This window comes from Rhodnius prolixus, unplaced genomic scaffold, assembly GCF_049639745.1.
Source record: "Rhodnius prolixus isolate KJV_2025 unplaced genomic scaffold, Rpr scaffold_13, whole genome shotgun sequence".
Classification (NCBI taxonomy): Eukaryota; Metazoa; Arthropoda; class Insecta; order Hemiptera; family Reduviidae; genus Rhodnius; species Rhodnius prolixus.
In genome coordinates this window covers 3,726,363-3,750,837 of record NW_027411583.1, presented here as the reverse complement: position 1 = coordinate 3,750,837, position 24,475 = coordinate 3,726,363, and the positions used below count along the sequence as shown (strand labels likewise).

The 24,475-nt window shown below is 33.2% G+C and overlaps 1 protein-coding gene across 4 annotated transcripts in view; it reads left to right on the top strand.

The window, feature by feature from the left end:
- The window catches only part of LOC141447967 (uncharacterized), a 54,668-nt gene extending 31,008 nt beyond the window's left edge, over positions 1-23,660 (top strand). For 3 of the 4 annotated variants that reach the window (XM_074115946.1, XM_074115947.1, XM_074115948.1), the window contains exons 2-5: positions 2,832-2,998; positions 12,010-12,168; positions 15,107-15,437; positions 17,266-23,660. In XM_074115946.1, coding sequence (XP_073972047.1) covers positions 2,832-2,998; positions 12,010-12,168; positions 15,107-15,437; positions 17,266-18,778 — 2,170 coding nt within the window. In that variant the 3' untranslated portion in view covers positions 18,779-23,660. Of the gene's footprint in view, positions 1-2,831; positions 2,999-6,845; positions 7,028-12,009; positions 12,169-15,106; positions 15,438-17,265 lie in introns of those variants that run through there. The other variant, XM_074115949.1, reaches the window with a different exon arrangement.
- Positions 23,661-24,475: the final 815 nt, after the last annotated feature.

The window sequence follows — 24,475 nt, the reverse complement described above, 5'->3', positions numbered from 1 at the left end:
ATAGAGATCAGATGAGCGAGATCTAGTGTTACGGGAATGGATGGAGGATTTAAACTTAAGGAGTTGAAAAATATAGGAAGGCCTTTGAGACTGGATGACTTGAAAAAGGAAAGAAGCCAAAAAATATTGGCGGCGATAGACAGGAAAAAGCCACTTCAACTCATCGTAGCAGTGCGAAATGCGAGAGTCTCTGGAAATGCTGAAAATAAATCTTATGAAGCAGTTCATGAGGCGCTTAAGCTTAGCTTCAATATCACCAGAAAGACCGCCATACACTAAACAACCATAGTCGAAATGGGGGAATATAAGAGAGAAAACTAGGAGTTGCCGGGTCTTAATTGGAAAAAGGTGACGGGAACTATTAAACTGCTTAAGGATATGGATGGAACGACGAGAGATTTGGGAAACATGGTTTTTCCAGGATAGGTTTTGATCGAAAGTGATACCAAGGTTTTTCACAGAGGAACAATATTTTATTGGGGTATTGTAAAGGAAAAGATTAGGAAGAGGAGCCAATGATTTAAGGAGTGGGTTGGAGCCAATAACTATAGCTTTGGTCTTTTCTACATTCAGGGTAAGCTTATTGTTCGTGGCCCATGCTGAGATGTTATTGAGGTCTTCTTGAAGTTTAAATACAGCTTCAATAATAATAGAATAATAATAAAACCAATCTAGTGAATATAAAAGTTGCAAATTACAAATTTGTATTTTTTCAAATTTACAAAGGTAAATAATGAGCAAACAAGAGGTGAAACACAATTTTGATTGTCGAGATGAAATTAGAACAGATATAGAATGTTCTCTGGAGACAAGTCACAAAAAAACTTGTCCCAATTACAAATGACTTAGTTTTGTATCATTTCTTTGATACTTCGGGCCAACTTACGTTGACCGCTGCTATTTAACTAATCATGTTTGATTTAGAACGAAGCTGCATTAATCGCTTGTATGATTGCAACAAGTGGGATACAAGACTTAAGGCGCTACTTGTTGCTCAGTCTTTAGTTGCTCTAAACACTTAGTTATAGAGGTAAAAGGGGATTGTGCCAAAATTTCAAAATTGATTTCTTGCGATAAATACAAGTTTTGGGTTAGAAATTAAAATGTTTTTAGCGTGTTCACAAATAAAAATCTTAAATAGCTCATACTTAGATTAGGAATCGTTTCTAAAAAACCAAAAACTTAATTAAAAATTAATCGATTTCCTTCTTTGGTTTTTGATTGTTGACATAATTGGAAAAAATCCCCTTTTTTTCATATAAATGGGACGCCGATAAAACGATTAACAATTTGATAGCCTTGACAACTCTTGGATAAATTGCGTTTATCGAAATATATCCCAAATTGAGATCATGATTGCATTTATGTTTGCACTGCTGAAGATAATTCGATCAGCTTATTATTTTCAAGTTGATCAAATGCAATTGATTTTATATCTTCCATGTTGGGGTCCAGACGATAACTTCATGAACTAACTCTCTCATACTTCCTGGTCAACTTCAGGAACATTAGAAAATTCTCCCCCTTAAGTGGAAAAATTTCTAAATCTTTCTGTTGTTGTACCTACCCCAAAAAACCAACTTTCATTTAAACGCATTTTTTTCCCCCCCCTAAGGATAAAAATATTCTCCTGAAGAAGAACATCAGGTTCGTTCAGAAGACTAAATATGTCCACCATGTTTCCCCTCACAGACAACACTTTCCATCATCGGAGCAGTAAGTTCTTATAGAGTAGAAAATCAATGGGCCAACAGCTGGATTCGTTACCGGGATCTCCGCATAGGAATCAAGTTTATTTAATCTTTTCTGATTTAATTCACCAATGTTATACTAAATTTAGTGAAGAAAGTTTAAATTTCAATCACCATTTTATGCACTACTCATATTAGTGCTCACGTAGTAAGTTCTCATTTTTTTACATTTTTTTTTTTTTTTTTTGTTTGTTTGTTGGCTTCCTGTCTGTGTTTTTTTTCATTAAACATCCAAATATACATTGTTACATTCATTATTAATACGTACTCATTTAAATTTAAAGTATAAGTTAGGTATACCTTTTAAATATATGATAATTTAGGCTGGAAACATAGTGGAGCGGCGAGCAAAGCGGCGATGACAGCGAAGAGCGAAGCGGCAAAAACAAAAACTAGAAATAGATAGAGTTGCTCTATCTTCGCTTTGCTCGCCACTATGCGCGGTCCCATATGTTTACTTGTGTTTGATTTCGCCGCTTCGCTCTTCGCTATCATCACCGCTTTGCTCGCCGCTCCACTATGTTTCCAGCCTTAGACATCCTTGATCTATAACCTAAGAGAAACCTTTTTACATAATGGTGTAACATCAAGATGCAGCAGCTAATTGCACGGGCCAGTTTTCTTCTTAAATTAAGATAATTGTGTAAAACTAATAGATAACTTACTTAAAACTTACAAATTGTATAGGAGCAACTATTCAATTAACATACCAGTTATGGATGTAATTGAAAATCGTTGAATATAATCGCGTGGAAAATAACATGAAGATTTACTAAAAATCGTTGAAAAATACTCAATTAGATGTCCAATAAATGTATACCTAGAAGTAATTAGTCGGTGAACAACTAACATATCGTCACAAAATAAGAAAAACAACCAGGTTCATGTGAAGGTAGCTAAGTATAACCTTCCTTCTTTTTGGTGCGCATACACGATACGTTTCAGACAGTCGTGTGTTTACTTAAAGATTATATTATAAGTTTGTTTTTTGTAAAAACTTCCATGATCTTTTTCTGGAACTATTGAAGAGACTTTGTATAGTGTTTTTAATACTTAATAACTAGCATTTATATATTTCAGATTCAGCCATACGACGAATAATGAAGGATCTGCATACGAATCTGTTAATCCTCCCAGAAAGAGGTTTGGTAATATATGCTGCGATCAACAAGTATTTGTCGCCAATCCCACCATGAACAGTATGGCAAAGTCCTCTCAAAATGGGGATCTTAAGGAGCAACTAAGTGGTAAGTGTTTCAATGCAAACTAGTTAGTTTTTTTTCTTGAATGCACTGATAAGCTGGCTTATCGTGGTTGATAGAGGTGCATAGTTAGTGTAAGATAAGTGATATATATGATGGAAAAGAGAAGTTTGCTCTTATCTACTAGTGATTATTAAGATTCGCTAGGGAATCATATGATCGTTTGAATAGTGAAATTGTTTGATTTTGCTCTCTTAAATAATCAGTTCTATTTAAGTTATTCAATAACTATTTAAAGGCATTTGTCCTTTTTCCCGAAAAGGGAAGAAAAATAAAATCCAGGTTTTTTATCTTTGAACATTTAATATCGTGTTAAGAAGGGTTGCTAGTGCTTTTGATACATAAAATAGCTCTATACATATACGAGTATAGAGCTCGTATAACTATTAAAACCATGAATTAACAAAAACAGTGTCGTAAATTCGTAATTTAAGGAAGCCAATTAAGAATATTGCCAATTTCATTCATATTTTTTTTTTTTTCTTGCCAAGCTTTCTGTCTTAGGACTAGGTAATCAATGAATGGGTATTGAGAAGGACGAAGCCGTACGTTGTTGAAAGCCCTAACTGGTTCTAGCTTCCGCAGTATGCCGGTATATGAGTTTGATTTTTGATCTCCTGGGAAAAAACACATGAACATTGAACATAATGCGATTTGTTCGTTTCCTTTTTTTACTTTTTAAAAGTTATAAACTCATAGGCACCACCAAAACTCAATGAAGAGCGATTCTTTAAAATCATTTTTTGGGATTATGGTTGCTCAGTTTTAGAAAATCTTCTAGAATGGAGAATCTAATCTCCTCTTCTTATAAAAAGGAAGTATAATCATATCGTTGCTAGTAGTTGCTTTCAATGATATATAAATATTTTGATAAATATAAATGACATAAGTTATCTGAAACATAGGAAATGAACTCCTACATACGGCCCAATTTAGTTAAGGCAAGTCAATTTAACTGCATCATATTTCAATTAATGTTCAAGCTATCTATTCTCAGTCTTCTAGAATTGAGAAAATTATACTCGTATCGTTATTAACATTAGACTAAGCATTGGGAAAAGTTTTCCAATTTAATTTTCTCATAATCTACATAAATAAAAGTGTAAATGTTGCTTAAATCTCTGAAAATTCTTCACCGATTGCTTTGAAATTTTGAAGCAAAGTTGCATTCGAATATGGGCGTGTTTTTATATACCTATTATGTAGATGACACCACTGTGGCAGGTAAAAATATGTTAAAAATACAAAATAATAAAACAGCGCCATCTGATGGACGCAAAAGCAACACAGGCTTTACTTGAATATTTTACGATTTCTTTTCAGTGTTTCCGATTTACGATTCCAATTTAATGTTTCCGATTGCATAGTAAAATTGAATGTTCATAGATTTTAATGTGCAACACACATCGCCCTGAATCCATCGGCTGCAGCGTTAACTGCACTCTTCATGTTACGTCAAAATGACGCGTTTTCAATCAATCAATAAGTCTTCAATAAGTGACCCTTTCTCAATCAAAAGTGCCTTTAATCGAATTTCTCTGTATAAATACGAGGGTCGTTTGAAAAGTCCGTGCAAAAATAAAAACTACTTAATTTTTTGGGGTAAACCTTTTTTATTTTTCAAGATAGTGTCCTTTTAGGCTTATACACTTCGTCCAACGCCGCTCTAGTTTGTTGATCCCTTCCGAATAATAGGATTTGTCCAAGTCTGAAAAATAGCCATTCGTTTCTGCAATCACCTCCTCGTTTGAATAAAATCTTTTTCCCGCCAGCCATTTCTTCATATTGGGGAACAAATAGTAGTCCGAGGGAGCCAAGTCTGGAGAATAGGGGGGGGATGTGAAACGAGTTGGAACCCTATTTCCATTAATTTTGCGACCACAACTGCTGAGTTGTGAGCTGGTGCGTTGTCGTGATGGAAAAGGACTTTTTTGTGGGCCAATCTTGGGCGTTTTTCTTGCAGCTCGGTTTTCAAACGGTCCATTAACGATGAATAATATGCACCTGTAATAGTTTTACCCTTTTCCAGATAGTCGATGAGGATTATTCCTTGCGAATCCCAAAAGACAGTCGCCATAATCTTTCCGGCCGAAGGAACGGTCTTCGCCTTTTTTGGCGCAGATTCCCCCTTGGTAACCCATTGTTTAGATTGTTCTTTGGTCTCAGGAGTGTAGTGATGTATCCATGTTTCATCCACAGTGACGAAACGACGCTTAAAGTCCTGCGGATTCTTCTGGAACAGCTGCAAACCGTCCTTGCAACACTTCACACGATTTCGTTTTTGGTGAAGCGTGAGCAATCGCGGCACCCATCTTGCGGATAGCTTTGTCATGTCCAAATGTTGATGCAAAATATTATGTACCCGTTCATTCGAGATGCCCACAGCACTAGCAATCTCACGCACCTTCACTCTTCTGTCATCCATCACCATATCATGGATTTTATCAATGATTTCTGGAGTAGTAACCTCAACAGGGCGTCCAGAACGTTCAGCGTCACTTGTGCCCATATGGCCACTCCGAAAATTTTGAAACCACTTATAAACTGTTCTAATCGAAGGTGCAGAGTCACCATAATGTTTATCAAGCTTCTCTTTAGTCTCCTGAGGCGTTTTGCCTTTCATAAAGTAGTGTTTAATCAACACACGAAATTCTTTTTCGTCCATTTTTTGAAAATCACTCGACTTCCTCGATTCAAACGAATGCCAAACACAAAGAAATAGACCGATCTGGCTGAAACTTGGTGTGTGTTCTTCCAAGAGATGCTACTAACTAAACATAACCTCGATACGCGCCAGTGGTGCTATCTCTCTGACTTTGCACGAACTTTTCAAACGACCCTCGTACTCCTAATACAAGTTGTAAATCTACTTTTAGCATTGAGTATTCCAGCTGACGTAGTGCGATACCTAGGACTGTACATTGACAAGAGACTCACCTGGAACCCACATACTCGACTGAAACGACAAGACGTGAACAGACGCTACAAGCTACTTACTAGACTACTTGACCGCAAATCCAAACTCGACTTGAATCACAAACTGACAATTAACAAAGTCACTGTTAAAACCCATATGGACATACGGAGCAGAAGTGTGGGGCTCAACCAAACCTTCTAATTCCAAACGCCTGCAGACACTACACAGTCTAAAATCCTACGGAAAATCCTGAATGCTCCATTCTACATCTCTAACCTTACCATACACACTGACCTACACATCCCTTTTGTCACCGATATAATAAAGTCTCGCTACCGCAAATTTCACAGCCTCCTAGCTCTCCATCCTAATCCTCTTGTCCAACAAATCTCCTCTTCTCACCTTCCATGACAATCCTTCTCGTCGTTTGAGGCGGAAGTGGCCTAGAGGTCTGTTGTGATTAAATCATTGTGAAAGAGTTTCACCAGTGGGTGATTGCTCTAACCAAGACATTACAAGTGAACTGAACCAGTAAGATCAAATTTACTTGATGCAATAGTTGTAAATATACAAATAAAGGGGGGGAAAGCACTGAGTATACCAATTTTATAGAAAATTCATTGATACATTTTCGAGGCAGTCTCAAAAAAAAAAAAAAGTTTAAAGAATTTTGATGGCTAAATGGATCGCAGAAGCGATTAAATGAAATTTTTCGTTGCGATATTTCATGTAGCCCAATCTGGGGGAGACCTCCAAGAAAAATAGAGGGGGAAGAAAAAAATATCTTCATAAAAATGCGACAGATTTCCCGGAAAATAATTGCAATAAAATTTTCATTTTGTCCATATTTTGTTGAGCATGCGCATTATAGAATTGGGATTGTCTCCCTCCCCTCTTCTTCTTTATATTTATTTAATCTCAACAGTTGTTTGTGTGTCATTGAAGGCAGTTAACGTTTTGTGTCCATCAAGGGAATAGTGTTTCTCTTATTTTATTAAACTTTGCCCAGTTTTGTTCGTATACAGATGTTTGTCAATGAAATAAATCTTTATCGTAGTTACGATTATCAAATGTTGGTGTCATGCAGTCGGGTGAAGGTAAGTTAAGTTTTTATCAATTAGGTTCCTTTTCCAATTTTTTTAAGAAAAAATATTTTATGTACAAGTAATGTTAATTTATCTAGCTCGTTTAAATGCTGGCAAATAAGATACATTTAATACGTTCCTTTAACTCTCTGGACAATGTTTCATTTATTTATTAATTTTAAATTATAGCAAATATGTGTTAATTACGTTTAAGAAACGGGGAAAACAAATTTTTGATGAAGATTGCGAATTAATCTCCTTATCATTTACAGTATCACATTACCCACGCATTAACCAAATTAACCCCAAAAAAACATGTTTGTCATTAATATTTTTCAGCACAACATTTTTCTGTAAATATCCATACAATATTAATATAACGTAATATTAAAAATTTTTTTTTTTTGTTTATTTGCAACTGTATGCAGTACAATAAGCAAAAGAGATGCATGTGCTCCAAGGGCGTGATTGGAGTGAACGACGACCATCCAATGATGGAAGCCATTTAGTTCGCCAGATTGGCAAGCTTACACAGCAACCATCCTAGGAGGTCAGGTCGGCGTTATATGTTGAGATGATCGCGTGGCCACCGCCGCTTCAGTCTACGTTGAGGATTAGAAGGAAGTGTTGTGGTAGACATGTTGTGGATCAGAGGGTTGTAGTGACTGTGTAGATTTGAATGGAGTTTTGTGTAACGAGATTGGAGCTATTTCAGAAACGAGAGGAATATTGAGATTAGTGTGTATAGTATGATTGGAGACATGGAAGGAAGCGTTAACCATTGTTCTTAGGATTTTTGATTGTAAGGTTTGAAGACGGTTGATGTTTGATTTTTTTTGGCACTTCCGTAGAGACACAAAGAACAAAAATAATAATAATTGAAGATTTTAAAGAATGTAGAGAATGTAATGGTTGTGAGTGAATTAGGATAAATTTGTTTTATCATCAAATAAAAGTAACCATCAGATCATTTTAATGTACCCCGTATGCAAGACTTCTTTAAATGTGATTACGGTAAGAATATCTTGCCAGGGTGTTGGTCTAGTGATCAAGAGCGTGGCTTTGTAAGTGGGAGGTCCCCAGTTCGAATCCCACGTTTGACTACATTTTATTTAAAAAAGTGTTATGATGTATTAAGTATTGTGAATGACTGCACCTGCGGTATTCGAACTGGGGAACTCTCACTTACAAAACCGCGCTCATGACCACTTGACCAACACCCGCCCCTCACGGGCAAGATATTCTTACCGTAATCATAGGTCAAGTAGTCCTCCATACTGGGTGCATTAAAATGATGTGATGATTGCTTTTATTTGATGATAAAACAAATTTATCCTGATTCACTCACAACCATTACATTCTTTAAAATCTTCAATTATTATTATTTTTGTTCTTTGCGTCAAAAATAATATTTTTACCTTCCAAAACGTGTATTTCTGGTGGAAAATTAATATTGAAAACCGATCACGAGTAGATAAAATTGTAACTTTGATCTTAAATATCTCGACTGATATTAGGGATATCAAAACGGGGTTAACGTCATTTTCCACAGTTTTTTTATGTAGTTTTCATAATCATTGTCAAAACCAGTGGTCCTTATGAAACCCCAATCGGGGTTTTGCCCGTAACTCCGCCAAAAATGAAGATACATCATCAGGGGTGGAAAATTTGAAAACTAGACCAAAAAAAAAACATATAGTTTACTTCGTGGGTTTTTTCGAAATTCCGCTTTCCTAAAAAGTTATTAGCGATTGGTGCGTTTTAAATGGATTACCCTGTATAGTGTTCGTTTGTTTGTCAGGGTCAGTTTTGTTTGTCGAGTAGTCTTTTCAACATTTTATACCTCAAATTGAGGTCAGTTCGTTTGAGTTTCGTGTGGGGGTTCCACGTTAGTCGTTTGTCAAGATGTAGTCCTTCCACAATACTTCTGTACCAATTACCAACCAAGTACGATAATTTTATTTAAAAAAAAAAATCAATTATTAATCTAAAATTTTCTGTACTTTGAAAGGGATGTAAGTACATGAAGGATTTATCTAAAGACATTTATACAGATTTCAAAAATGACGAAGACATTAAACGAAGTAAAATAAAGTGAGGAAGAATATTGCCAATTTCAATAATAATTTTTGTTATTTCTTGCCAAGCTTTCTGTCTTAGGACTAGGTCATCTTTAGAGTATCTAAACAGGGCAGAAGAAGGTTCACCAAGTATTGATGTATTATACAGTGGTACCTCGGTTTTCGAATCACATTTGACTTTCGAACAAATTGGTATTCGTCCAAGAAATTCGAGGAAATATTTTCCTGAAATCCGAACAAGCATTTGGAACTCGAACACCCGAGATAAGCCGAGTTGTTTTTATATTTACACTTTTAGATCTTATTTCTTGTGTAGATACCTTGCTTTTACATAAAATTAGGCCAGTAAAACGGCATATTTCTGGAGCTTAGAAACGAAATAAACTGACATAGTTTACATTATTTCTTATGGGATAAATTGTTTCGGTTCTCGACCGCACTTGCGGAACGAATTGTGGTCGAGAACCTAGGTACCACTGTATTAATGTAAAAAAATATAATTGTTAATACTAGGGAAGGAATCAGCTCTGTGGTTAGCTTAGTGGATTCCCAAACGGTGATCCTGCTGGCTACGATATCCAGCTGCCAGCCCCTTAGATTTCCACTTCTTTGGAGCTTCTTACAGCTCCACAATCTTGTGATGGGACCAGTGTTGTCTTTAATGAGAGAAAACAAAGCTTCCGGGGACCGTTAGTTAGACCTCACTGATATTGACGCGCACGCGCGCAACAAAAAGTAGTAGCATAAGCTCTGAAGATGACGCAGTCCCTAGGAAAACTTGGCAGAAAATTATTATTATGACTAAAATTGGCAATCATATTTCTTGCTTTTGGATTTTTAATGAATCACCTACCAAAAATGGTGAACAAATAAATACTGTATAAGGTAAAATATTTTACTGAAGGTGGTTTTAAAAAACTATTGGTCACCATAATTAATTAGTTTTCACACCCAAAAGCATTATTCGAAAATTCGGAAAATGCCTCTGCAAAGTCGGCTACCGGAAGTGCTAAATTACCAAATAGAATTTTCCTTATTTTAAGATTTTATTTAAATTTTGTACAGTGATTACAAATACATAATCTAAAACGTTTAGAATAATTTTCTTTATTCAGGAAATTGTGATCAATAATAATTAATATTAAACATTAATACGACTCGAACCTTCGGAGTTCAAAGGAAATTTGAGAATTTGGACTTGAAATTTGAAATCCATGTTCATATTTGAATTTTCCTTGCATATCCGAAGAAAAATATCTTCCAGCCATGTGCGATTTATATTTCTCCCATAACTCTGTTGCAGATTAGGGAGTGCAGGCAGTCAATATGATTGCAAAAAATGCACGAATTTTTATTTGGATGTGACGTGTTGCATGCGTCATTAATGCATACATCCCAGTGTCGGTCTCGTTCTCTAATAAATTCAGAACTTGGACATGCTCTGTGGAAAGTGGAAAATGTGCAACGCCGCTGGAAGACGTTGGCCTGGGGACATTTACCAATAGCATGCGAAGAAAGAAGCACTTATCTTGATTGGGATGCATGGTGTACAGTCTGTCTATCGAAGTTTCTTTAAATGTGCCAGGTTGTGCGTCGACTAGCTCTCCTCGTTTGCGTCAATCAAATGATTTTCTACTCGCATATCTTGTGTAAAAAGTAGACATTTCCGAATACATCAATGTTTCAGTGCAAACGCGTCATTTTGACATAACGTGAAAAAAATCAGTTTAATGTTGTTAAAGCCGGTGGATTTATAGAGTTGCACATTGAAATCTATGAACATTCAATTTAACAATGACATCAAAAACATTGAAATGGAATTTAAAAAAAATGTAAATCAGGCAATCGTAAATAGGTAATAAATCGGAAACCTTGAAATGAAATCGTAAAATATTTATGATTGATTTATTAGTGATGCTTTTAATTGAGATGAAACAGATGGTGATGTTTTTTTTAAAAAAGCATGTTTTTACCTGTCACAGGGGTGACATCCATATAACAGGTATATAAAAACACACCCATATTCGAATGAACGTTGTGTCCAAATTTCAAAACAATCGGTGAAGAACTTTCAGAGATTTAACTAGTTAAGCGTGGAATTTAGTTTTTAAAAAAAACCCACAGTGTGCGGCATTAAAATCAGCCAATGATGTGTATTCACGTCGAACGCAGGGCAAAACAACCAAAAGTTTATAACGTCGTAATAGTCGCTGCAAGCACTTTTTCTGAAATCTCTCTGGGGCTTGAGATTACAGAGCATTTTGTGTTCATTCAATATCTTGCACCGCTTCTCGTATGCATTGCCTAGTTTTAATTAGGGACGCAAGAGCTTTTACAAGGAAGAAAAGAGCTTTGAATTCTGTGCAAAATGAAATCATGCTCGTACTGAGGTCTGAACCTCTATCTAAGGTAAAAACGGCATTGCACAAGGGTTGAGAGCTTCTATTTGTGTGCGTAATTCCCCAATCTCTAATGCGGAGACCAAACATGTACCAACCACTTATCATTTGGCTGGGGCTCCCACCGCAGTTCTATTGGTAAGATAAAGGGAAACATCCCACCAAATAATATTCTTATTGTATTTTATTAAAATTTCGAGTTTTTATAGTTAATGGCAATTTCATATTTTTCACAACGAGAATACACGTCGAACGCACTGTAATAGAAATTTGGTTAGACGCGTATTCACGTCAAACGCGCTTAACTGGTTAAGACTTTGAACAACCAAACATTTACAGTTTTATTTAAATAGATTGTTTTAAGAAAATGTTATTAGAAACGATTGCTTGATGCCAGAAAATCTACGAGATTGATTTTTCAAGTTGTTGGAGAAGATAAACATGTGTGTGTACCCAAACCCTATATTTCCGAATCATAGTACATTAACAAATGATCCTTTTCTTTTCATTGCAGGATATAAGAACGGGCTGCAAACTCGAAAATTTCTGCGGTTAGCAGTCGCCTTATCAATTGTAGTTGTTATCACAACTTTCTATCTGCTTGGCGATTTGACGACAGACGGATATCTCTTTGTAATTCGGCACATGGAAGCTTCTGGTGCTGGAGACGGATGTTAGTATGGTTTTTAGTTTTAAAACTTACAATATTAATATTTTTGGTTATTTTCTTGTATGAAAGACATATTTCTCGTTCACTCTCTCTACCTCAAAAGACGCCTTGCCCTTTTCTGATGGTAGAAGAATAAACCAAATTGTTGAAAATGTGCTTTTGAAAAATGTACTTTATCCGTCGTGGTACGCATATTTATTGTATCCCAGCTCGGTCTCGGACTTCTGTCCATTATTAGAGGTAGATTATTCATTGTAGTGTAGAGTCAGAAGTGTAGTGCGAGACGAAAACTTAAATTAGATACTTAAAAAAGTGGAGTTAAACGATTTGTGCTAGGAACGGCTCATATTTTAGTGACTTTATCTTGTGCACACATTAGAAGCGTAACTGAGGGTTTCTAAAATTGGAGGTCTCAAATCTTTATTTTTTTAAAAAAATGTCTTACTTTAAATAATCATCATTTTGATTTTTACACTCATCATTATTACCAATACTGAATAAAACTTTAATTGAATATAATGTGGTTAATGAATTCTGCGAAGATCGCTTCGTGGAAGAAATATCTACGCTTACTAATTAGGCCGATCCTAGAGTACACATTATCATTAATAGTTGAAACACTTTCAATTTTTCCTGTTTGCAGAGGACAAGGTGCGGTGCCTCTTCAGTCAAGCAAAACATGTAATGATCTCCTTAACAAAAACTTACAGTTTAAAAGGTTAAGTATAAGGGTTGATTAAACGCCAAAAGGTACACAAATCAGCGAGTACCCAAAATTTCATTAATATTTAAGTAATTCCACTGCATTAATTTTCATTAATAAGTTATTTTTTAGAATTTATTAGATGTCACAGACCCTTATGCTGGCCATTTTCGTCTACAAAATATATGTTCAAGTAGCACTGTAGATTGACTGTAATATCTAGTTATTTATAATAATCAAACTATTAATTACAGGTTAAAAAGAAAAACGTTATAAAAAATAAAAAAAATATGAGGCTAAAAAATTCAAAACTTTTTTTTATAAAAAACTTACACCAATGATTTTGTTTATTTTATTTATTTATTTTTATTTCGTAAATAAAAATCGTCGGTTTAAGTTCATTCTTCGATTAAAGTAATTGTTATTTTATGTAGTAGTCAAACGTTTATAATAATAGGTAATAATTATCTGGCTTTATCGCAAATAATATAGTTTTCTTCAATTACATTCTCCATCTAGGTGTTCTTCCCACAATGTTGTATATACGAAATATAAAGTAAATAAGATATGCATATATTTAGGACAGCTCATTATTCCAGTATTTTACTATAAGTAAAATTAGGGGGACTAAATTAAATTACAATAGAGAAATGAATAATTATTGTTTAATAATCTACTTGTTATTAACTGTGTGTTAATTGTGCTCACGAATATTTCGGTAAGACGAATTCAAGACAGTAGCCTACTCTAACTTTATCTTTACTTTAACATGCATGTACGTATATGTGATTTATCATAATTATAACAAAAAAATAATATAAATGAAGTGGCCAGCATAAGGGTCTGTGATATCTAATAAATTCTAAAAAATAACTTATTAATGAAAATTAATGCAGTAGAATTACTTAACTATTAATGAAGTATTAATGAAATGTTGGGTACTTGCTGATTTGTGTACCTTTTGGCGTTTAATCAACCCTTATACTTAACATTTTAAACTGTAAGTTTTTGTTAAGGAGATCATTACATGTTTTGCAAAAAAATTACAGTTATAAAGGAGGGTTTGGAATAAGATTTAAAGAAAATTTGGGAATTTTATCTTTAGTAGAAAAAGAGAAAAAAATTGTCAAAGTTGGGTGTTTTTCAACGTTACGCTTTTTCGTGCAGTTTTTGATGGTCAACCCTTATACAACTGTCCTACCGGACAGTTTTAATCAGTATCGGCTAGTTTCAAACTAGTTTCATGTGTTATTCAACTTAAAAAAGCCTTGGTTCCAGCGTAAGCAAGTAAGCCTTACCTTGCTTACTTGTGGAGAGTACGTATTCATTTGCCTACCTGTGGACGATAGTATTATGCCACTAAATTCGCTGCTAACTGACGACTTTGAAGACCAATTTCATTTCTGTCCTAAGCCAATCGCAGAAAGGTTGGACGAAAGACAATGGACAGGATTGAACCATATCAGTCTCTCATTGCCCAGAAGTCTTCTTGTATTGGCGTATTGAATTATTTGACAGTATTGGAACTGTCTACACATTGGTGAGGGACTGAAACAATTGATTCTGTAGGAATTGATGGCCTTGGTTGTTACGTGAATAAGGAGTAAGTTACTTAATAAAGGAATGTTACTTACGTCATACCGTGGAGATCATGTTTTAGAATCTCATCATCTCAGCTAACGCTAACATTGCCATGTTATAATTAGTAGTAAGAAATTTACTGGCTGAAAAGAATCTCAGATAGTTTTTATTTATGCTGAGATCTTTGGAAGAATATTTTATGAAAAACTGAATCATCAGTAGCAATCCATCCACAGATCATTTATATACAGCTGTAGAGTGCCCCTTTTTTGTAAACTGATTAGAGAAATGAAGGTTCTCGCGTTGTAATTTTTGCAATTTTCGTTACCAGGTGGAAATGATTTTAAAGAAAATACTAATATGAGATTTCGCAAACAAATCGCAGTAATTAAAAAACTGTGCTTTCATTTAATTACTATCCTGAAGTAAATTGAAATGGGCATTTCATGTAACATTCACAAGTGTAAGGGTATTGCTGCTTCTTTGTCCGAAATAGGGTGGGTACTCAGCTTTCTCTGAGTATTATGTTCTAATAACTTGTCATTCACAAAATTAATTAGAAGTAAAGACTATTATTAATTAATAAAAATCAATAATTTTTTTTTTTAAATATTAATTTAAAGACTTTTCCTGTATTTCCTCTTTTTTTTGTTACAGCTATGTTCTTCACATACATGAACTCGAATCTGGCTGGAACACCTCCCAGCGGTTATGTAGTATGGAGCCCTAGTTGTCGTATTCCAGACGTTCCCATACTTCATGAGAGTATTAGAAAATTTGTTTATATAGTAAAACCTGTGCAATGTGCCAGTACACCTCATCTAACATCAATTGCTAAAGAAAATGGTTCACATATTTTACAAGTACATAAAGAAATAGCTGTCAAATATTATAAAGATCCATCGCCAAACTGTTGTTATTCATTGATAACTAGACAAGATTCTGCAGAAAATGCAACCAATATAGAATCTGCTGATGATAATTTCTCGTAAGTACCGCATTTATTTCAAAATAAAAAAAAAAAGGTGAAATGTTTGCAAAATGTAATAAATCAATAATAAAATATTTCTATTACTGCATTATATTAAAGGACTAATTATCTTTTAAATAAATGTCGAAGTACATTATATTAAAGACAGTTTTTGATTTTGTGATAAGGAGTTCGTCCTCCAATTTCTTCTCTTTATGTTACTTGTACGGAAATCAAATTCAATTCCTAACCCTAACAGTTCTAAAAAAATTCTCTAAAAATAATTTCCAATGAAAATAATGTTCATTTTTATGCAATGTTTCGGCAAGTTATGCGGTACTGTCCTGGAACCGTTTTTCAGAAACTTGTTTTGAAGTTCAATAATGTTACGTTTAGTTAGACTTTTATTATTTTCTTCATTTTGTCAAACATGTAATAAATTTGCTATAAAACTACAATTGTATATTTAAAGCGAATACAAAATATATATTTTCTTACATTATAAGATGTTTTCTATAGATGTAAAAGTTTTGCTACTTACCGTACTGTATTCTATGAATAAGAAGATTAATTAGGTTCGTTTATGTAATGTAAGCTAATAATAAGCTGCAATTTACTAAAAATAGTAAAGTTAAACATTACCTTGCTTAAGTATAGTAAACATTACAAATAAGATTAAAAATCATTTCAGTCTATACAGAATTGGGTTAGATTCCATTTCTTTTCTATGTTTATTTATGCGCATAAATGTAGTGTTTACATTTCATTTAGTAGGAAAATAAGGTATATATGATAAGTGTGGGCAAACCAAAATTTGAAGGCTTTAGAGATTCAGAAGTTTCTAAAATCAAATCTAAAGTTACGTATTTATTTAAAAAAATAAAATAAATAACTCAGATCGATAAGGTTTTAGTTTATAACTGCTCCAATTTAAAATTGTTTAAAGTACAAACTGCATAAAATTCTATATTGTTTATAATGAACTATGAGCTTCCGCCCCCGTCCAGGACGCCAAATTTGTAGTTGGACGTTAAGCCCACTTGAAAAAAATGGCGATTACATAAAATTGAATAGCTTCAAAGGCTCTTCGTTTAACGTAAGACAAAAAATTAAAACACACACATATATTTAGACAGTTTAAACTTTGTGTAGTATCATGAATTACATTAGCACTTAAGGTCTACTCCGGAGTTGTTTCTCTACAGCGAACAGAACTTGATGTAGGCTGTTCCTTTTTGTGCTTTGATTCAGCCAACTTGTAGGAGGTTTGCTTGCCAATAGAGAATTTCCTTAGAAGTGATTGGGGAAAAGATACAAGGATAAATCTCTCTTCTGGGCTTTACCATTGCCTTTTGCAACCATCTGATGGACTATAGAATCTGGCCCCATCTGAGAAAAGAACACGTTTCGCTTTTCGCTCAGCTTCAACATGAGCAAACTCCAGTTGTGATTAAACTTCAGCACATTGGAGGTCACAACTGATTTGTTTAATCTTCTTTGTACAAAATATTTGTTCATTACCTTTCTTCAAGGAGATTATCAATATCTGGAGTTTTCTATCGATAGAAAATTTGCGTAAACACGTAAACGATATTGAGAATTGAATTTATTTTCATGTATGTGTATTCATTTTCCAAATAGCGTAATTATAAAACTCCTGTAATATCTTTAAAAACATCGTTAGCCTGTTGCCTTGAAAAAAACAAACAAAGCAAACGTTGACGATAAATATGTATTCATAGTATCTCTTCGTATCTCTTCCATACTTTAAATGTTACATATTTAATTTTTGTAGAAACATAAAGAGAATTAAATTATAATAATGTTGTTGGTCTGTTTGTTTCAGAATAAGCAAGTGTACTCACTTTTCGGATAATGTTACTTTCACTAAAGAAGAACAGTTTGTGAAGGTAAAATGCACCACAAAAAGTAAAAAGAAGAAAGATCTTTATAATAATATTCACGCCTTTGTTAGAAGAAAAAAGAATCTGCAGAAGAAAATCAGACAAGTATTTGTGGATACTAAGAGTGAAAGTGATAGAAAATTGAGTGTAATGTTTGTTGGTATTGACTCGGTATCAAGACTAAATTTTTTGAGAACCATGCCAAAAACTTCAGCATATCTTCAACAAAATAACTGGATTTCTTTGAAAGGTTATAATAAAATGGATGATAATACTTTTCCAAATTTAATGGCTATATTAACTGGTCATACGGTAAATCAGATTACGCAGTTATGTTGGCGACATCGAAAACAAAAATTAGACAATTGCCCATTTATATGGTACAATTATTCATCGAATGGCTATGTGACATGTTATGCAGAAGATGAACCTACTATCGGATCATTCAATTACCGTAAATCTGGTTTCCAAAAAACGCCAACCGATTATTATCTACGTCCTTTTATGCTGGCTGGTGAAAAACGTTTAAAAATGAAAACTATAAACAGTTTAAACGTGTGTATCGGGCCGACCGCCACTCCTGACCATATTTTAGATTATGCCGTAGATTTTGTACACACTTTCAATGGTGCATTAACATTTTCTTTGTTTTGGATGAATTCCTATAGCCATAATGATTTAAATAGTCCGTCCTTGATTGATTCAAGAGTGCTAAAATTTTTTAAAGACTTGGAAAAAACTGGCGCATTAGACACAACACTAGTAATCTTCCTAAGTGATCATGGCATGCGATTTGGTAAGATCAGGGAAACATATGTTGGTTGGTTAGAAGAAAGATTACCTTATATTTATTTTTGGTTACCAGATTGGTTTCAAAGGATTCATCCAGAGAAAACAAAAAGCCTTATGAAAAATGTTAATCGCCTTACATCGCCGTTCGACGTGCATGTGACTTTGCTAGATATTCTCGGTCAGAAGCCTATAGGCCCGGCCGGCTGTCCAACGTGCCAAACGTTGTTCAAAGAAGTCGCTTGGAACAGGACGTGTTTGGATGCTGGAATTACGGACCATTGGTGTACATGTTCAGAATATAAAACCTTATCCTTAGATTCTAGTCCAGTTCTTGCAATAGCAAGACATGTTTTAGACGAATTGAACAAACTTGTAGAAAATGGTAGCCATAATTTATCAAATAGAACTAAATGTGCTAAACTGAAACTCAAACGCGTATTATCGTTAAGAAGTAAAATTTTTACAAGAAAAATAGGTTATAAAGAATTTGTTATACTGCTTCAAACGGTACCGGGCGAAGCGATGTTTGAGGCTACGGTTAGGCATAAAAGTACTTTTCAAATTATGGACACAGTTAGTAGAATTAATACTTACGGTAGTCAAAGTAATTGTATGAAAGATGCATTCCTTCAGAAATATTGCTTTTGTGAAAAAGTTACTTAAATGATTGTATGAAATAAGTGAATTGTTACAGGCGAAGGGCCCAACGATGTAGTTACCATGAAAACTATTATAGTGGATATTATGTACTGAAAATGAGTTTTCTTTACGCTTAAATACTTAGATAGCCGCGATGGTACGAAACATGCTGAAAGTTAACAATTATTTGTGGAACTTGAATATTCACCCCTGACAAAGTTTTAAGCAAAAGAGTCTTTTATGTTATTTTGGTTCGCTGAAAAAATGTATTTTGATATGAAAGCTTCTTTTTCACTGTTACTACGTTTAGAGCAACGCTTTATTTAAATGTTACTTTCAGTACGTTTTGTACATTTAACACAAAACGTTGTCGAAATCAGTGTCAACGATTTTTCATTAAATATGTGTAAGTGATTTCTATTTATATGTATATGTATGTAACGAATTTTATTTTTTAAGAATGGATTCCAAAATTTGCGTTAAGGCTCTTGGGTTCCACTTTCAGGGAATATTAAGAAATTAAATAAAGTGTCTAAAGCAGTGGTTCCCAATCTTTTTTCATTAGTGTACCCCATTACCTGATTGTTTCCTTAGTGGGTACCTCTAACATATATATATATAATATATAAATACAAAAAATAAATAATCGTATTCTTGATTTTACGTATTGTAACTTTAAATTAACAGTAAAACAATCTGAATATAATGTATCTTGTAAAGAACATGTACATATGATATTGATTGATTGAACGTCTTTATTACTACACTGATAGAACAATTAATACATGGTAATCATAAAATAAATAACACTTAAGGTGCAAAAAGAAAACAAAGGAACCAGAAAATTACCAAATTAAAATTTATTTTTTTTTTACATAAAGACAATACCATGGTCTCTGACCGTTGGTAGAGTCGTATAATAAATTAATAATATATAAGAAAAGTAAACTAATAATTCAACTTAAATGGATAAAATGTAACGTAAAATTTAACAAAATATCATATTCTTCAATTCCGACAAAATTAAACTTTTCAAATTACAAATAACAGATTAAAATAAGTAAAAACATAATTAGCAAAATATATAATCAATTACCACTAGCAGACTTGTGAGTACGCATATGCGGCTTTACAAAAATTAGCTAGAGAAGGCCAATGTCTGCCATTTAATAACTCCATCATAGTATGCCCAGATACACGCTGACTACCAAACCATTTCAGCCTCAATTCACTAAAACGGGTACAAACTGCCAGATAATGATAAGTTTGGTCCGAAAAGTAGCACCCGCATAGTTCGCAATATAACGGACTGTCATCAAAAAATGCAGACTGATGGCCTAAATTTAACATGCCCGCCCTAGCCCTCATTATCCATCTCGCTTGGTCCAATGGGACGTTACACTGCAAATAATGATTAGAACCTAGGTCACATTTTAATTCCCTATAAATGGGGTACTGATCATAATCATTTACCTTCTCATTAAATTGATTTTTAAATTCATTTCGCACACTGTCACTCAGTAGCCGAAAACATCGGTCCCAATTACTTACATTATTTGCAGTTATCACACCTATTCCGTACTTAGTCAACAGGTTGTTAATGTCACTAGACCAGAATATATTTTTAGTAACAGTCTCTCTCGCTACAATCAGAGGTAATCTCCAGCTGGGCATATCAAATACTTTTAGCACATAGTCTAGGTGTAACTTGAGAGTGTGTGTAAAAATTAGCATGTAATTAACCTCCCTATATATAAATACTGACGGCACAAACACTGGCAGTCTAAACAGTTTTTTTATAAAATAACGGAACAACTTTTCAATTTCCTCGTGGCAGACACCTCCCCAAACCTGAGCCCCATAACACGCTATGGATCGACTTACGGTATTAAACACTCGCAGTTTCGAACCGAAGCTAACATTGTTATATGTACATATGATATGTTCCTATTAAAAAAATCATCTATGAATAGGTTAACATTTCAAACCAATAACTATTACAGGGGCCGTAAATTGAAACAGCAAAGCGTTAATATAGGAGAAGTAAATTATATGCGGGCCATGTCTAATATTAGTCAAAACTAAAGCAACATTTTTTCGCAATTTTTACATTCTCCACCATAATAACTTTTTTTTTGCGCACCCCTAAACAATCTTTCGCGTACCCCAGTTTGGGAACCGCTGGTCTAAAAGCATCACCTGATTGCTTTTTACACTTTTTCAACGACCATGTTAACTTTCAGCTCTTCTCAATATAGTTCCGGTGCTTATGTTTGAATCCAGCGATTATTCCGAACAGCTATCAGTCTTTCATTTTGTACAACATCTATTCCATAATAGTTTGTCTTTATTAATAAAAATGTAACATTTTATTCATGTTGTAATATTGTTTTAACATGCTTTTCTTTATTATTTAAATTGTTTAATCACAATAATGTTTTTGAAGGCTGAAATATTCTTAATTTTGATCGCTCTCCCGTGCTACCAGGTGTGCCGAAGATGTGCAACAAGTGGCGAGTTCTTTTTTAGCCCCGGGTCTTTCACATTTTTTTTTTACGCTAAGCTAGGGGTTAGCTCTTACTTTAGAATATTTACATCGTTTCTTTTAGTAAATTTCTGTTAGATCATATCACATAAAACTGTTTCTTATCTGAAATTGTTGTATCACTATCTTTTATTTAGGTTTAATAAAAAAAGTACATTTCTGGTCCAAATCGCGCACAGATTTGTCACAAAATTATGTTTTTTGACTTTTCTATAAATGTAAATATTACAGTATTAAATATAATTTTATTCTAATAAGTAAATAAATACGATTAGATATGCTGTGCTTTATACAAACAAATAACTAAATTGTGTTAGAAAAATAAACTGCTTTAATTAATAAAGAAAGATATGTAAAAAATAAATCATTTTAGAAGACAAAAAGAATGTATGTGTAGCCAAAATAATAATAATTTGTTGCATACATGCCTTAGGCAAACAATAATAAAATTCTTAGCTTAGATTCTTAGCATAAATAACTTGTGATAAATTTTTGTATATTTCAATTTACGAAAATTATGCCACAAATCAAAGAATATGAGTTTTGTTCCTATATAATGGAGGACCATGAAATATTAATAATAATCAAACTAATGTGATAATAATTTAATTATATTTTAGAAAAAGAAAGTATAAGTTATAATTAAAAACTTTAAAATTCTAAGATACTCAATTTGTTTAGGTAAATACTTTGATTTTTTTTTTGTTTATTCTAGTGCAGCGGTTCACAATCTGGGGTAAGCTACGAACCATTTGATGGGATTCGTACTGAAAAGCTCAACTGTTTGAATTAAGCTCGTTGATCTCATTGAATTTCACTTAATACTCGAATATTTGTACGGCTTGATGAATGTAAAACATTAACGTAGTGTTAGTTTTCATCACGAGGGAATTTTTTTTTTGTCTATATATTATCAGTTTAGAACGAACATTAAATGTAATATATTAAAATAAAATAAAAATTAGAGCTTGTAATTGTCATTAACATGTTAATTTTGCTAACTAGACAATATTTCTAGCACAAACAAACTTTGGGCGTAAAAATATAGGTTAAGGTTATCAGAGGTGGGTTACTCTGGAATGAAAAGCCTATTCAAGCCATACAATAATAAGGATGGGAACCGCTGGACTGGAACTGTAAAAATTTTTTTTGGTGTATCATGGAGTTTGATTATAAAAAGTATGTTTACTATGTGAGTACATTTCTCTATATGCAGTAACCATCTTTGGTTAAGTTTTGTTGAACTTAAACCAATTATACAATTTAAGTTGGTTTAAAGTAGTTTTACCTATAATAGCTTCATTTAAGCATGCTGTAATGGATTAAATCACATTATGTTGTCAAGTATTGCAGATCAAACCGTGTGTTTGATTCAACAATTGAATGTTTTACGATCTACCAGGCTAAGTTTGGTTATCCGATTTTGTCTCCAGATCATTTAAAAGTATTTTCTGGGATGATTTTAATGAAACTAATGTTTGTTTTTATATCATGAACGGTGGTGATGGTACAGATTATCTTTACCAATTTGTTAAAAGTGAGCGGAGGTTTTGTTTTTTTAATTTTGTTTGTTTGAAATTATGATTACAAATTTTTCAATATGTTGTTATTAAAATAACCTGTGAAAAAGTAAATAACAATTCATTAAAAAAAAAAAAAAAAATGGCAGAAATGATTTTGCTCTTCGTGAGCTTGATTCACTATGGCCCTTTTTCAGTCACCAGTTTTGATCTACTCCTATACCGCTAAGACACGTCTTAGATTTTGTAAAGCTACCTCCCAGATTCATTCTCTCTAAACAAGCTAATAAACTTTTATACAACAAACGCGATTATGTTATATATATATGGAGTTCCGCGAAACTTAGCCCATAAACATGCCTTTATTGATAAAGAAATCAAATTCCACTGCTATGTAACAATTCTATTTGCACTTATTTTTATTTTTTATTTTTTTTTTAATGTATTTTCAATAGATCTAACTCAGGGGTCGGCAACCTATTTCAAGTGGAGAGCCATTTCTCCTTAAATAATTTTAATAAATCTTACCAAGAGCCGCAAGGATGATAGTGTAAAAAGCTGTAGTAGATCATTAGTATTCACAAATCACTATTTTATGATATTCAATAACATATTTATTCATTTATTTTTACATATTGCGAAGTAAATAAACAAATAAATAATAACTAAACCTGTGTTTGAATGAAAATGGCGGCAGTCCTATATATTACGTACTGTATTTTAATATAATTCTATCCAATTTCTAACCTATCACATTTAAAATTCTTTTTGAAAAAATATCTTGACTTTAATAAATGAAATGTTCATTTGTTTCGATAAAATTGAAATATACAATTTACTTTGGACAGGATGAAGAGCCACAAAATTTGAATAAAAGAGCCGCATGCGGCTCGCGAGCCGCGGGTTGCCGACCCCTGATCTAACTCCATGATTAACCCCAAAAAAACATTATAATTCTATTATAATTTTTTATGTATGTATATTTTTATTATCGGAGAGCCCAAGAAGTACAATAGGTTCAAGAAACCTCCATTACAGTTAAAAAAGTAAAAAACTTTTAATGAATATTCTCTATAAAACTGGCACCCATCTTGAAATTATCATTGTACTAGTACTTTTTATTGGGATGAATGCAGAACAGTCTGTTATCCATTGTTGAGGTGACGATAAAAACTGTCTGTGAGGGAGGATATTATCGTAAATGCTATACATTTATTTATTCAAATAAATTTTGTAAGTCTCTTTTTATTTAAATCCTTATTTTAAAATTTACTTCCAGATGAGTTAATAATTATCTTAAGTGCAAAGAAGGAAATTCTAGTTACTAGAAGACCAGCATTTGTTAATATAAGAATTTTAGCTTAAGATGAACAATTTAGGAAAAAATAGCCTCATAAAATTAAAAATGGAAATATATATAGCGTTTACGAATAATTTAAAAAAACTTAATTAATTTGTACTTTTGCGAAGTTACCACATTATTAATATGACCTTGTTATATAAATAATACAGAAAAGTGCCAAAGAAATAATTTGTATTTTTAATTATATATAAATTTATTTATTACCAAGTTTTTCTAAATTCGTTATTTTTTTATTTTTGTTCAACCAAAATTTGGCTTTTTAAAATATTGCGTTTCAATGAAACTGAACTGTA